General features: G+C 33.4%; 2 protein-coding genes across 2 annotated transcripts; both read left to right on the forward strand.

Annotated features, from left to right (window-relative positions):
• The first annotated feature begins 456 nt into the window (after positions 1–456).
• LOC131802285 (lectin subunit alpha-like) lies at positions 457–3,377 on the forward strand. The gene is made up of 3 exons (XM_059122258.1): positions 457–598; positions 2,868–2,982; positions 3,057–3,377. Exons 1-3 carry the CDS (start codon positions 479–481, stop codon positions 3,287–3,289), a joined length of 468 nt encoding a protein of 155 aa, XP_058978241.1. The 5' UTR covers positions 457–478; the 3' UTR covers positions 3,290–3,377.
• Positions 3,378–4,289: 912 nt separating this feature from the next.
• Positions 4,290–13,573, forward strand: LOC131802332 (probable serine/threonine-protein kinase DDB_G0282963). The gene is made up of 11 exons (XM_059122445.1): positions 4,290–6,681; positions 7,572–8,000; positions 8,065–9,315; positions 9,380–9,869; positions 10,012–10,250; positions 10,309–10,499; positions 10,572–10,733; positions 10,799–11,188; positions 11,251–11,389; positions 12,120–12,493; positions 12,552–13,573. Exons 1-11 carry the CDS (start codon positions 5,044–5,046, stop codon positions 13,024–13,026), a joined length of 5,778 nt encoding a protein of 1,925 aa, XP_058978428.1. The 5' UTR covers positions 4,290–5,043; the 3' UTR covers positions 13,027–13,573.
• The last annotated feature ends 2,517 nt before the right edge of the window (positions 13,574–16,090 follow it).

The following is a 16,090-nucleotide window of genomic DNA, read 5'->3' on the forward strand; positions in this document are numbered from 1 at the left end:
CCCATCTCTGATTTGTGTATCTACAATTGATTTATAAATAAGCATTTTGACAATGAGATGTTTTCAAATGAATAATTTTGAAAAAAAATGTAAATATATAATTGCGCGACTTTACTTTCTTAATTCTACCATGGAATATATTTGTCCTGAAAATTTTTGATATATTTTTAGCATCATTTAATTAAAACCTCAATCCTTTATTAAAAATAATCCATCAACAGTGATTCAGTTGTAATTTTTAAATCTCTGTGATTAAGTAAAAAATATTATTTTCAAATCTTTTATGTATTTTTTTTTTTTGCTTTCAATATTTAAGTATTTTTTATGCAATTTCTCTGGTTGCGATTAAAAAAGCCAAGTCTCAATTGCGATAAGAAAACCAAAAAAAAAAAACACACAACCACAAACAGACGGCAAGAACAATTGCCCGGTCCCGCTATGTAAATATATATCGTGTTTTAGTTATTTGCGTGGCGTTATGGCGCGTAGATCGTTGTTAGTTGCCGCGTGCATTTGTTGCATTGCCATCGGCATTGTACGGGCCAAGCTGTATACCTCAACACAAAATAATACATATTTTATTGAAGCGCGTCATAAGGTATGGAGAAATTTTCGATAAAGAGGAGGAGGAGGTTTTATGGAAAGATTAATGGAGGATTTAATGGGACTTGGAAGCAGGAGTTGTTGGCGATAAAAAATTAGGTTTTTCTTTGAAGACTAAAAAGTGAAGTTTATAGAAGTTGTAATCCTTATTGATAAGGAGTACTGAAAAATATATGGTCTGTTCCAGAACTGCAAGCATGTAAAGGTTTTTTTTTTACTACGATAACCGATTTGTCACTCTATGATATCGAAAAAAATGTAAAACTTGTATATACTTGCAGGTTTTGGAACAGAACAAGACTTATCTACGCTTCTTAAGGTGAGAATACATAGAGCGCTTTTTTTGGCTGGCTTAAGTCATCGGCTGGCTTATTCATAGAGAAGCAAAGGAGTTTTAGGTTGACTTAGTTCGATTTTGGCCCTAGGTTGGCTTAGTTCGGTTTTGGTCATACGCTCCTTTGTTTTTTTTTTTTTTCAAAGAACCCAGCCGATGACTTAAGTCAGACAAGAAAGCGTTCAACGTATTCTTACCTTTAAGATGCCCTTATAAACGATTGAAATTATGAATTTGTGGTCGATGAAATTCTCCAATCAAATGACAAATACGACTGAAAGTGGATCAGTATTTGTAGATATTAGACATTTTAGCATTTCTGCGCTGCTGCAGAACTGAAAGAATATAAAAGCTTTGTACTACGATAACCGGTTTCCTTTTATGATATCGAAAAAAATTGCAAAACTTGTAGATACTTGCAGGTTCTGGAACAGAGAAGACTTATATACGCTTCTTAAGGTGAGAATACATAGAACGTTTTTTTTTTTGGCTGGCTTAAGTCATCGGTTGGCTTCTTCGTAGAGAAACAAAGGAGTTTTAGGTTGACTTAGTTCGATTATGGCCACAGGTTGATTTAGTTCGATTTTGGTCATACGCTCCTTTGTTATTTTCCAAAGAAGCCAGCCGATGACTTAAGTCAGACAAAAAAGCCTTTTATGTATTCTCACCCTAAGGTGTCCTTGTAAAGGATTGAAATTATGAATTTGTGGACTGTGAAATTCTCCAATCAAATGAAGAATACTGACTAAAGGTGAATCGGTATTTGTAGATACTAGATATTTTTGCATTTGTGCTCTGCTCCAGAACTGCAAGAATATAAAAGCCTTGTACTACAATAACAGATTTTTCCTTTATGATATCGAAAAAAAATTGCAAAACTTGTAGATACTTGCCGGTTCTGGAACTGAGCAAGATTTATATACGCTTCTTAAGGTGATAATACAATGAACGCTTTTTTTGGCTGGCTTAAGTCATCAGCTGAGCACTTTGTAGAGAAACAAGGGAGTTTTAGGTTGACTTAGTTCGATTTGGGTCCTAATTCAAAATTTATTTATTTATGTTTACAAATCCATTGCATACACACAAATCAGAGATGGGAACCTATTTTCTATACATTTAAGTTTGACAAGGTAAGTTACCAAAAATACAGAGATGGGAATGCTTATTTGAAATGACTTTACCTTTTTAATTTTACCATGGATTTTCAATTAATGATATCAAAAAAATAAAATAAATAAAACTAATAGATTCTTTCAGAACTTTTAAGGTGAGATTACATAAACAGCTTGAAATCTTGGCATGACATATTTTGTGACATGTGGATGTCAGAGCCGCACTCGAATTCTGCCGTCGTTTCCCCTTATAATTTAACATTAATATGCGTAGTCATGATGTCAAGCTTTTTATGTACTCACACCTTTAATTCTCGATTTCAAACATTTCAATATTACCATAAAATCATTATTTCAAATAAGAATATACATCTCTGCATTTTCTGTAACCTATCTTGTCAAATTTTACTCCATTGAAAATTGGTTCTATGGTAGAGTAATACAGGTAGTCGCATCGACACAGCTGCTGGGACAATGAACTGTCAAATCAATTATTGAAATTGGAAATATTGAATGAAAAATTGTTAAAAATCGTTTTGATAGATGAAAAATAAATAAATAAAATAATAAATAAATAAATTTAAAAAAAAATTAAATTTTTTGACATATCAATGTTCCCAGGTTTTCCATGGTGACACATCATATAAAGGAAAACCAGAGCCGCACTCAAATCCTGCCGTGGGTTTTCCTTAAATTTTTTTTACATTAATATTTGTAGCCACGATGCCAAGATTTTTATGTACTCACACCATTATTTCTCGATTTCAATATTTTCAATATAACCTTAAAATAATGTTTTTTCTCCTCTTTTTTCACAGTACAATTGGTTTCAATCGCAAAACCAATGCACTTTACAAAACATGACCCTGCTGAGCATTGAAAATGCCGATAAAAATCGGGAGATACACGATTTAATTAATGAAAACTTTAAAGGTTTGCAAAATTTATCTTTTTCTTGACATTGCATATCAAATATTAAATTCCTCTCTCTCTCTCTCTTTCGCCAGATAAGGAGAAACCTTTGCTCTATATTGGCGCCAATGATTTGGCAAATTTGAAACATTTTTGTTGGACAAAAACAGGTCTGGAATTTGACTATACCAACTGGAGTGAGGGGGAACCGAATAACTATGGTGGCAACGAACATTGTGTCCATATTGGCCTCTATGATGATGACACCTGGAATGATGTGGATTGCTCGATGCGTTTTGGTTACATTTGTGAAGAGAACAAAAAATAAAAGCCAAAATGAGAAAAATATGGTGAAATTAAAAATTAAAATATTTAAAAAATATAAACTTGTGTTCGAAAAATATTCTTAAAACTTACTGAAATTTCTCACATTGGATCTGCAACACTTACAAGAGACAAACTTCAAATTTTACAAAACAAGTAAAAAAGCTGTAAGGGTGGGAATATATAAAGCGCCTTTTTATTTATGAATTCATTTTCCATGGACATAGCATCTCTAAAGAAATTAATAACTCAACAACATATGTTTACATAAGTTGATGTGTGGCCATACAGCTTAACTTTAGTCTAGTCGTATGAAAATAAGGCTATAGAAATAATAAATCAATGACATTTGTTTACATAATTTGATGTGTGGCCATACAGCTTTAGTTCAGTTTAGTCCTATGGAAATAAGGCTCTGTTTACACCATAAATTGCCAAAATAATAATAGAGAACTTTAACTTTCTTTAACTATTATTTTATTTTTTTTAGAAAAAAATATAAATAATATTATTCACATTGGGTTTACTAACTTCTCTAAAATTAGATATGTATAAACGCAAAAATAAAAACTCCATCTTGGTAATAAATGATTAAAATTTTACACAAGTTTTTTTTATTTGATACCAAATATCTACTCATAGTAGAATTATGAAGGGAATCTTCCATCATATAATTTTGCAATTTTTGTAATTAAAATTAAATTTTAAACCTTTGATGGTTGCTGTTGCCGAAATCAAGAATTATTAATTGTGAATTTGATATAATATATTTAACTAATTGTGCAACGAATTTTTATTTAAAGTTTAAATTAATATTTTTTTTTAAATTTAAATTAATTTTTTTTTGTGAGGAACAGCTATCATTTGTCAGTGATTTGATTACCATTTCCCGTGCTTAAATAACGAGGAAAGGTTATCACTTTCCTGTGATTTGCAAACAAGCTGCTATCATATCTCAGTGCTCGGTAATCAAACCGCCGTCAAACATACCATTTGACTTTGATGTCTGTCCAGACTTATTTTTATTGACCATTTGCTGTTGTTTGGAACGCCTTTAAATAAGTTCGGCGAAAAACAGAGAATGAGCTACATAGAACTATGTTTTCTGTTTAGTTTAGTGAGTGAGAGCAGCAATTTGTAGCACACAGTAAAAGGGGAACGTGAAAATTTCAATTTAAACACAAAAACAATGCTTGAAAATAACAAAATTTACTCTAAATCAAATGTGTAATGGATATTTTATAAAATAAATACATTATAATGTCGATGCCAGTGGTTTTTGGGAGTTTATTTGTTGTTACAAACTCTCAAATCGTGGTGCTCCTCCAAAAAACCAAATCTTAATGAGAACAAAAACAAAACCAACAACAACACAAAGACAGCAGCAGCAGCAGCAGCAGAGCAACTACATAGAGATATAAAAAGATTTTTTGTGTTGTGTTTTGTGATTTTTATGTGTTAAAAAAAGAAGCAATAACATTAAGGAATAAAAATGCAAATAATTAATTGATGAAATTAAAATAATGAGAAAACACAAAACAATGTGAAAAATTATGAAGTAATTAAATGTACTATTAAAAATAAATAATAAAGAAAATTATAAAAAGAAAAAAGCTGGACAAGACCAAACGGTAAAGAAGTGACGTCAAAACAGATTTTTTCTTTCATCAAAAACCATTAGCCAGCCAGCTAGAGCAGCGACTCTTAATAATTGAAAAAAAAAATTTTGCTTGAAAAAATCAAGAAAACTGCCCCAAAATGACGGACTGTTTAGATAGCTTATTCAGCAGTATGGCCAATACTTTCAATAGTGAAGTGGATCTGGATAATGCCGAAGTAAATTTAACGGAAGATAAAACATTAAAGTGGCGTAATTTGTCCAAAAATCAATTTGCCTCAAAAGATAAAGATAAGAAAAGCATTGGGGGAAAAACAACGCCAACAGTAGCCGCTGGGGCTACGGTGGCGATAACGACAGAGACGGATAGTCAAAGCGCCAATGGCAACAACAGCAGCTCAGTAACACTTAGTCCCAAAAAAGAAGAGGTAAAAACCGAACAAGAGGAGGAAGTGCAGGAGGTAAAACCCAGCCAGAGCCCCAGCAGCACGTCACATGCAGAACAACATGTTATCGTCGATAAGAAAAAAGAAATTGCGACAAATTTAGAAAATAATAATAGACAAAATCAAACAGGAAATTGTAATGTTCCAGTTAACGAAACAGCAACAGCAAAGTCCGAACAACAATTATTGGATATTAACAACGTTAATATGACCAATAAGAAAGTCCAGAAAAAAAGCACTAGCGGCGAAAATCATCAAGGTCAGCCAGTTTTGTTAGCAAGCAGCTGCAGCAGCTCTACTGTTGCTAACACCAACACACAGACGGCGGAGACAGTGAACCGAGAATTGGCCAAAGATAATGGTTCGAATGTAAGCAGCATAAAAGCGGAAGAAGAAAATAATCAGTCAAATAATAACGGCAACATAAATGGTGAAACACCCACAACAGCATCGAAACCAGAGACGCCAACGTCCTCATCTCCATTAACTGTGGTGGCTGCTGCCAATTCAGATCGACAACAAGTTGTTGCAGTTACAATAAAATCTAATGGCAATTCATCGGGCCATCGCCAACATCAACATCTTACAAACAAAACGGAAGGCAAAGATAATCATGATAGTGGAAATCTTCTTTTGCTCAATCAAAACAAAGATGTTGAGGTGAGCACCAAAACACCAACAACAACAGCGGCAGTGTCGTCGACGCCGTTATTTGTGGCTGATAATAGAGAGCAGAGAGTAACACCAGCTCCACCACAACAAGAGAGCACCAAAACACATGATGGTGACAGCTCTGCCGCGCCAATCTCAGAGAAAGAAACAACACATACTGTGGGCAACAATAACAACAACAACGCCGTTGATGTTAATGATAATAATAAGAATAAAACCAAAAACAACAACAACAACAATGCAAAAGCAAATCAAAATCAATCAGAAATGAAAAATCAAAATGCTGCAATTTCTTCTTCTTCCGTAAATTGTAATAAAAACAAATTAAAACCCATTGAAAAAGAAGTGTCGGAGATGGAGGACAGCAAAAAGAGAGTGGCGGCAGAGGTGTCAGATATAAATAATGATGATAAAATTAACACCCCCAACCAGTCAGAAGCAGAAAAAGAAGGGTGTTCTTTGGCAAATGAAAGTTCAAATGGGGGTGGCGGTGGTACTGGTGGTGGTCATGGAGGTGAGGCTAATAGTAAAAGTGAACCAGAAACGGCGGCCGGTGGCGTTGCTACAGCGGCAAAAGTCAACTGCACAGCTGCTGGTGCTGCTGCGACAGCGGCTAATGACAGCGTTGACAGCACGGGGGATGTTAAAGGTGCAAAAACTGTAAGTATAACAAGTATTTGTGAATGTGTAGTGTTTTTGCTGTTGTTGTGTTGTAGGGGAACAGGCTCTTAGCTGCCAAAGTGTATGAGTAGCCGTTTTTATGATAATTTTTTTTTTCTTAAAATGACTTTTGACTTTTGTAAAAGTGGGGGGGAACGAGATGACAGAAGAGGTGGAAAATAATTTGCCAATGGAGATTTGAAGTCGATTTTTGGGAAAATGCAATAGGGAAAGGTGTTATTTTTTAGAAACCCATATTTATAATGCCAATAAAACAATTATTGAATAATTGATGATGTAGAGCTTAGAACCGATATATACAGAGGTATCATAGAGGGCTATTTGGTCTGAGGTAAAGGAAAATAGCTTTTTGGTATTTTGAAAAGTTTTCATAGTTTTTTCTCCCTTAATAAAGCTGACTAATTAAAGTTTTTCTCTATTCTTTTCTTCATATTCATAATGGAAAAATGTAGCCATCCCTGTCCATATACTTGAGCTTCTATAGATCTACAAATAAATGATAGATCTATAGAAGCCATCCCTGTCGTCCCATCATGCCATAGACTTGAGCTTCTATAGATCTACAAATAAATGGTAGATGTAGATGATGGGATGACAGGGATGGCTACATTTTTCCATTATGAATAAAAGAATAGAGAAAAGCTTTTAAGTAGTCAGTTTTATTTAGGGAGAGTTATATAATTAAGCATTGCGGTCTTAGGGGAAGTCCATACTTCCCGAGTTTTGAACCTTAAAAGTTCCGTTAGTGGGTATCAATAGTACAGTCCCAAAAAAAAAACTCGCTTGAATTGGTACAGATTTACTTAATCATATCCCAAAAAATCAATTTCACTAAAATGTTTTTTTTTTTATTTTCCTTTTCATTTCAGGAGCCTGCCATTGAAACAGATGTCACAATGATCAATTTGGAAATTCCAACCAATATCAATGATGCCAGCATTTCCCAAGCTAGTCCAAATCCTGGGCAAGCAGAGAAAGAACAAACCGAAAAACCCAATGCAAATCAAACGCAAAACAAACGTGGACGTGGTCGTAGTAAGAAATCATTGAACACAGAGAATGAAGGACTAACAGCAACAACAGCAACAAACACACCAGCAGGAGAAACTAACACTGCGGCGAGTAGTGAACAACACAATTCACCAAATTCAAATGAACGCAAGGCGCCAGGACGAAAACGTAAACAATTAGATGAAGAGGTCACGGAAGGAAATACCAATAAACATGATGATGATGAGGGTAAACGTATGAGACGTAGTGAGAGATTGTGTAATCGTTTGGATGGTTTTAAGATTTTGGTAAGTTGGAGCTGGTTTTATTTTTTTAATAAAAAAAACTAATTTAAATTGTTTTTTTTTTAAGGATGAAGAAGTCTCCCATGGCCATGGCGGCGGACATCATGCGGATGATTCGCCAACCCGCAAGGCTCTACGCATACAAATTGATGAAAAAACACCACCCAAAAAACGTGGACGCAAAGCAAAAATACAACTTGAGGCTGAAAAGCATTCCGAGGAACAAATATCCCCCACTGGGGCTGGCGGTAGCAGTAGGCGCCACGGCAACTCAGCCAATGATGCTTCAGTTGTGCTACCAAAACGTTCACAGCGGCGCATAAAGCCCACAACAAAAATACTCGAAAATGATGAGCTACGCTATGAATTCGAAACCAAGAATATTGTTCGCATGACAGCCCAAAATTGGGAAAGCTTGGAACAAACAGATACCACACCCACCCATCAAATTGTACAAAATTCCACAACTGGTTCAAAAATGAAAAGTGAAAAATCCGAAGATAGTAGTTCTCAACAGCATCCCAGTGGTTCAAGTGCCATAAAGAAGAAACTTTTCCCCAAGTCACGCAAAGAAATGGAACAATTGCGAAAACCCTGCCCGGACATAGATAAATTCTTGCATGAAATAAAAACATCCAAATGGAATGTCAATCGTTCTCCGGAAGATAAAAAGCTAAGCAAGAAACAGCAACGGAAACTGGCCAAACAAAAGGAGAAACATTTTGAAAAATTGGGACTACGACGTAATGGCAGCGATGAGATTAGTGACAATGATAGTCTAAGTGATAATGAGGAATTTGTTCCCACCAAACGAGTGCAGGTGGGAAAGCCCAGTGTTACATTGAGGGTGCGCAAAGAATCTACACCACCACAGCCGCATGTCGGTACACAGCCAACCACAAAACCGGTAAATACATCCTCTTCCTCGACAACATCCAATACACGGCGAAATCAAGCGACAAAACCAAAACAAACTTCGAGTGAAAAGTCGTTGGAATTGGATGCAAAACAGCTGAGGAATTTGAATGCCACAGTGACAAGTCAGGCCACCAGTTCCAATGCCAAGAACAGTAATTTGATTTGTCTCTGCCAGGCTACTTCCAAATACTATACACCCAAAACTCCTGAGACTCAATATTGCTGTGCCATTGATAATATTGATGACTTGAAAGTGGGTTGTTCCAATCAACTCACTGGAGAAATACTCAATCTGTTTCGTCCCAGTCAGAGGGTGGGCTATTTGGTATTGTGTGATGATCACAAGAGACGCTTGCAGACGCACAATTCATGTGCAGAATGTGGTATCTTTTGTACTCAGGTAAGTGGTAGTGAGTTTCTTTAATTTTTTCTTATCTAATTTAAGGAACTATTTTCATTTTCAGGGTGAATTTGTCTTGTGTAAAAATCATCACTTTTTCCATGCCTCCTGTGCCCAGCGCATTGTACTCAGTTCAAAATACGATCCTCAACAACCTGCCTCGCGAAATGCTAGTCGTACATTGGTCTTAAAATGTCCCCACTGTGGTCTGGACACAGCCGAAAAGACCACAACCATAACCATGAAAAGTCATACAGTGCCAATATTTTCATCTTCACAGAGACCCTTGGTGGCACCGGTAGCAAGCAATACCAATAACACTGGTGGTGGTAAAGGCAATAATAAAAACAAAAATCCCACAAAATGTTTTACGGAGGCGCCTGGCTTCAAACCCAATACCAAAATTAACTATGAACAACTTATACCGGAATCGGTTATGAATGTTGTTGCTGCCCGGGGTCGAGATCGAAGTACCACTGTAAATGAGTTTACAACCAAAGATATGTATTATGCAGTCAAAAATGATGATCTAGAAAGGGTGGCGGAAATTTTGGGTGAGTGGTAGGATACAGTTTGGATAGTGATACATACTCTTGGATGGGTATCTCTTGGCTATAGAAGATTTACATGATTTCTATATATAGAAATTCTGATAATTTGGGGTTCTTATATTAATATCGGTTTTTTTTCTTGCAGTTTCCAAATATGATATCAGCAGCTGTATGCGTGAATGTTGCATGGGCACCTGTTTGCATTTAGTTGCCACCTTTGGCACCCTTCAAATGGCCTATCTGCTGCTCTGCAAAGGCATTGGCAGCGATTTTATCAATAAAATGGATCAAGAAATGCGCACAGCTGTTATGTGTGCCGTCAATGAAGGCAAATATGATATTGTCAATTTGTTTATACAACATCGTGCCGATTTGGCCATAAGGGTAAGACATTTTGCTTTTGAAATGATTTTTCATTACATATTTTATTTAAATTTTTTAGGGTCCTGATGGCCATACAGTCCTGCACATTGCTGCCCGTACAGGAAATTTGGAGATAGTACAATTAATCGTCTATAGCTATAAGGCCAGTAAGAATATATCACAATTTTTAAGTTTTATTAATGCCCAGGATGATGGCGGCTGGACTGCCATGGTGTGGGCTGCTGAATTGGGTCATACGGATATTGTGAGGTGAGTAAATTTTATTGAAAAATATTCTATTAAATATGAAAAAATATAATAATTTTGTTTCATAACTTGCAGCCTACTTTTGCAACAAGGTGCTGATCCCAATATCTGTGATAATGACAATAATACGGTTTTACATTGGGCTGCCCTACACAATAACGATTTGGATACCATATCAGTATTATTGCAAACTGGTATCAATTGTAATATACAAAATGTTGAAGGTGAAACGCCGCTGTAAGTTCTACTTTCGTTAATGGTTATTTCTAATTATTAATTATTCAAAATTTTCCCTATCTTAGCCACATTGCTTGCCGTCATTCTAGTAAAAATCTAAGTTTACTTTTAATTTTCAATGGTGCCGATCTAATGTTAAAGAATCGTGCCGATGAGCTACCCTATAATTGTATACCAAATGAAAATTCCGATTGTGCCCGCCATGTGGGCTTTCAAATGCGTATGCATGCCTTACATCGCCGCCGTTCCCACATTGTTTGTGGTGATATATCGAATGGTCGTGAGCTGTGTCCCATACAGGCGCTGCGTAATGAAAATAATGTAATGCCAGTCGATGAATCTGATCAAATAATGTTACCAGATTTTCGCTACATCACCGATACAATAATTTTACAAAATTCAATACAAATCGATCGTAGAGTTTCGCAAATGCGCATATGTACATGTTTGGATGGGTAAGTGAGAATTTTTGTAATCGATTTAAAAATAAATATATATTTTATTGTTTTCATTTTAGTTGCATTACGGATGGCTGCCAGTGTACTGGTGCTTCTGGCCAAAGTTGGTATACCGCTGAGGGTCGTTTAAGTGTGGATTTCAACTTCGAAGATCCAGCAATAATATTTGAGTGCAATGATGTCTGTGGCTGCAATAAGGTAGAATAAAAGAATGGATATATCCCATAGATTATCGTCTATAGAAGATCTCTAAGCCTTATATTGTGTATAAAAGACCCATAGATATTCTGTTGTTAATTGAACATCTAGAGACTTTAAAATTTATATAGCAGGCCAAGAGATTGTCAGTTATCTATGTAAAACCCAGATGTCTTAATGTTTAAAAGGCAAGAGGATCTTCTGTTGGCTATTGAAAACCTACAGGTCTAGTATTGCCTTCAGAAAACCAAGATATCTTCTATTGTCCATAGAAAATCTAGAGGTGCTCTATTGTTTTTAGAAGACATATTGTCTGAAGAATACCTAGTGGTCTTCTATAGTCTGTATGAGACCTACAAGTCTTCTATATTCCATAGAAGTGATTTTATGGCTTTAGAATTCTTAAAAGATTATTTTTTTTTTTTTGGGTTTTAGTAAACCCAGATATCTTCTATGTCCTCTTCAGAAGACCAAGAGTCTATCTATTGTCCATAGCTCGTAAAATTCCTAGAGGTCACATATTGTCTGAGGAACACCTGGTGCTCTTTTGTAGTCTGTATAAGACCTACAGGTCTTCTATTTTCTATAGAAGAACTAGGAGTGATTTTATGGCCTTTTAAATCGAAAAAGGAGTTTTGCCTAAATTCCTTTTTTTTTTTTTTTTAGAAATCATAGAAAATCTTTTTAAAATTCCCCTTCTAATATTTATTTTGTCATTCTCACTTTCCAGCGTTTCTGCAAGAACCGTGTTGTACAAAATGGCATTACCATACCCCTGCAAGTTATGGAGTGTGAAGAGACCTTCAAAGGTTGGGGTGTGCGCAGTATGGTACACATACCTAAGGGTACATTTGTGGCCACCTACAGTGGAGAAATTCTAAGCGATCATGAGGCCGATCGTCGCATGGATGATAGTTACTTTTTCGATTTGGGCAATAATCATTGCATTGATGCCAATTATTATGGCAATGTCAGTCGTTTCTTTAATCATTCGTGTGAGGCAAATATTATACCGGTGAGGGTTTTCTATGAACACCAGGATTATCGTTTTCCAAAGATTGCCTTTTTCACATGTCGGGAAGTGGAGGCCGGAGAGGAGTTGTGGTAAGTGGGAACATTTATTTTTTTTAATTCCTTTTAACCAGGTTTGTTTTGTTTTCAGTTTTGATTATGGCGATAAATTTTGGTTGGTGAAAAATCGTTATTTCTCCTGCAAATGTAAAAGTTCGAATTGTCGTTATGCCAATCTGCCACAACTGGTAAATGGGGCAGCAACAGCAGTCATTGAGGTAGATGATGACGACGATGAGGAGGATGATATAACCGATACGACCTCAGCAACGACCTCAACCTTAAATCAAACACAAAATATGGTTGCCACTACCACAAGTGCAGCAGGCCACAGCAGTGTGACAGCAACAAATCTTATACCAGCCGCGGCTGCCCAGCTTGTACAAAATTTGGAAGATGTTTCCATAATTAGTGTAAGTCCTCAGGTTACCTTAACTCCCATAAATCACCATAACAACAACAATAACGCCACAACAATTACAACCAGTAATTCTTTGAGTGTTAATCAACATGGCAGTGCTGGAGCAGCAGCAGGAGGAGGAGTCTCAGTTGGACATCATCCCTAGCTTGGGGATTTAACCAATTATTCAATTATTATTTTATATGACACTTAAGTTACAAGGGGTTTCCTTTACAACTACTTATACATATTGTTAATAACTACCACACACACACACACACACAACCATAGACATAGGACACAATCACTATGACACTTAACAAGAAATTATGTTAATTCTATTATTTTTCCTCTTTTTTGTAATTTCAATAAGCATTTGTATACAATGAATGAATGATTGCTTTGAATGTTCAAATTAAACAAAAAAAAAGCTATTCCTTACAAAAATAGAAAACAAAATTGAAAATTAAAATTTACAAATATTTTGTGGTTCCTGGTCATATTTAGATCTATAACAAAAACACACACACAACTTTCAAAGCAATTCGTTTACTTTTGTCTTCTTGCAGAACAGAATGTAAGGCTTAAAGTTAACTTTAAACAAAACAAATATCCTATTTATAATACATATGTCGTCTCTAAATTAACATTTAAGGAATATAGCTTTTAAGTCATTGTAATGAAGTTATTTCTTTTTTCTTAGTTTTTAAGTTAAGTTATCCTTTTTGGTGTGCCCTTTTTAGTTTATTATTATTTATTTTTTTATTAATTTTTTATTTTCAAAAATATTAATTTAAAATAGCCAATCGTAATATAATTTCAGATTTGTTAGATAAGGACTGTACATTCAAATAAAAAGGATCACAAATCGGACAGCACTTGTTTGGAGAAAATTTTAAGAACTATAGCTACCTGTTTGCAGTATTTCCAATACGTCACATGTTTTATCAAAGGTTGTTTTTTGATGGATTTTTCAGCGTCTCCATGACACATGGTCTTCATTCGAATGACATTTTTTGCCTTTGATTCAGATGCAAACACACAATAGACAGAAGACCCTCTTACATGTTTTCAATGAAGCGAATATATTTTCTCAGAACAGTAGAAATCCCTACATATTTTGTTGGAAAGAAGACTTCTACGAAGGCCTATGAAAAATAGAATTTGAAAAGTCTCCTTTTCATTAAAGTTTTTTCAATCTCTCCCATATGTTTAAACGTATTCTGTTCGCCGTAAGACTTTTGGAACCTCCTAAGATTCTTTTTAAAGGTTATTCAGCTGAAAAAAATTGAAGACCTTAAGAAAGATATAATAGAAGACTGTTATTTTTGTAGGAAAAACTAAAGTCGTTCCAGATTGTAGACCCAATGTAGTGGGAAGAGAAATCCTTGTGAGTCTCATCCTCAAGAGTCTTTTGTTGAAATACATTTTAAGAATTTTTTTTCAAATTTGGAATTTTGAGCTCGCATTGGATACTACTTCCCATGGCAGGAAGTTGTCATGTCTTCGCATAAACTCATTTAAATGGTACCTCTCATTATTCGGTGTTTTAGGGATTTTAGATAAATTTTTCAACAGAATTATTTTAAACTTGGGTATTTGGAGGTCGTAATAGGCACCGTCCTGTCCCATATAACACTAATACGTGATATTCGGAATTTTTAAAATTTAAGTGGCTTTTTCCTTTCAAATGGTGGAAAGTAATTACTTGTTTTTTTTTTTTTAAGTTAGGTTATGAAGTTGAAGAGACCATCTCAAGACATTTTTCTTCGTCCTCAAGAGTTTTTATAAAAATGTTATTAAACGAATTTTAGGAAAAAAAAAACACGAGGATAGTCGTCTGAAAAATAATTAAAACCCTTGTTTCTTCGGGGAGCCGAGATTTTAAATCCATTTAAATTATACTCCGTCTAGAGAAGCTCTTACGACAAATGAGGGTCCTTTTTATGTGGATGGTATCCACATTTTGTTTTATTTCGTTTAACATAACAAACTGCCATAGTTTTTTAATTTTATTATTATTTGAAGATATTTTTTAACTTTTTTCAAACTTTCTTAAGTACTTTTGTTGAGTTTTTTCCATATTTGTATTATTTTTACAGAACTGCCAACAATTATTTTTTTTTGTTAATTTTTATTTGTTTGGGTTTTTGGTTTTTTTTTAAATATTTTTTTTTTTCAATTTTTTGCCTTTTTTTTGTAATTGTCATTAACCTGCCAAGATTTTTTTCTTTTTTCTTGTTTGTATTTTTGGTTTTTTTAAATATTTTTTTTTCATTTTTTACTTTTTGAAAATTTTTAATTTTTTATTAACATTTCTATTATTTTCTTAAACATAAAGAAATGTCATTTATTTTTTTGTTATAGTTTTTTTTAAATATTTTTTTTTAATTTTTTAAATATTTTCTTTCATTGTTTAGGCTTTCCACAGATTTTTTAATTTATATCATAAATTATTTCCAAAGTTTTTTTTTTAATTTTTGTGGCTCTCCAAAGATTTTTTAATTAAATTCATAAATTCTTTTTCTATTAAATTTTAAAAATTTTTATATTAATTTTTTTTTTTTAATTTTTCCAGTTTTTTTAACGTTGGCTATTTAAAATTTTTAAATTTTTTTATAAATTTTTTTATTTTGATTTATTTTTATTTCATTTTTTTTAATTTTATCAAATTTTTTTTAATAACTTTGTTATTATTTTAGTGTTGTTTCTAACAGAATTATACAAAAAAACATATACATATAAAATATATACAAATATACAACAGAAAACTAGAGAATATTTATAAAAAAAAATAGAATATGCCATAAGTGCCTAAATATATAAATAATGGTTATAATTTTGTTTAAAAATTTTTTTTTTTTTTTAATTAAAAAAGTTTATTATTTTTTTAATGTAGTGAATGGTTATAACTTAAATATTGAATATTTTGGACTATTTTTCCTTTAAAAAATATATTTTTTTAATTTTTTAATAATTTTATTTTTTTAATATAATTAATAGTTTTGATTTCTTTATAATATAAAAAAGTATATATAATATTTTTTACTTTAAAAATTACTCTTTATTTTGAATTAAAAATTAAATTTTTTTATTTAAAAATTAATTTTTTTAAATGGCTTTATTTTTCCAATATTATTAATTAATAAATAATATAAATTTTTATTTTGTTTTCTTTATAATATTTGAAGTAAAAATTATTTTTTTTTATTTATTATTTTTTTAATTAT

Source organism: Musca domestica, unplaced genomic scaffold (genome assembly GCF_030504385.1).
Source record: "Musca domestica strain aabys unplaced genomic scaffold, Musca_domestica.polishedcontigs.V.1.1 20, whole genome shotgun sequence".
NCBI classification, from domain to species: domain Eukaryota; kingdom Metazoa; phylum Arthropoda; class Insecta; order Diptera; family Muscidae; genus Musca; species Musca domestica.

Coding starts and splice junctions, on each gene's coding strand:
- LOC131802285 (XM_059122258.1), top strand. CDS start 479: ATGGCGCGTAGATCGTTGTTAGTTGCCGCGTGCATTTGTTGCATTGCC. Junction 599..2,867: donor TTATTGAAGCGCGTCATAAG/GTATGGAGAAAT, acceptor CTTTTTTCACAG/TACAATTGGTTTCAATCGCA. Junction 2,983..3,056: donor AATTAATGAAAACTTTAAAG/GTTTGCAAAATT, acceptor CTCTTTCGCCAG/ATAAGGAGAAACCTTTGCTC.
- LOC131802332 (XM_059122445.1), top strand. CDS start 5,044: ATGACGGACTGTTTAGATAGCTTATTCAGCAGTATGGCCAATACTTTC. Junction 9,870..10,011: donor AAGGGTGGCGGAAATTTTGG/GTGAGTGGTAGG, acceptor TTTTTCTTGCAG/TTTCCAAATATGATATCAGC. Junction 10,734..10,798: donor GTTGAAGGTGAAACGCCGCT/GTAAGTTCTACT, acceptor TCCCTATCTTAG/CCACATTGCTTGCCGTCATT.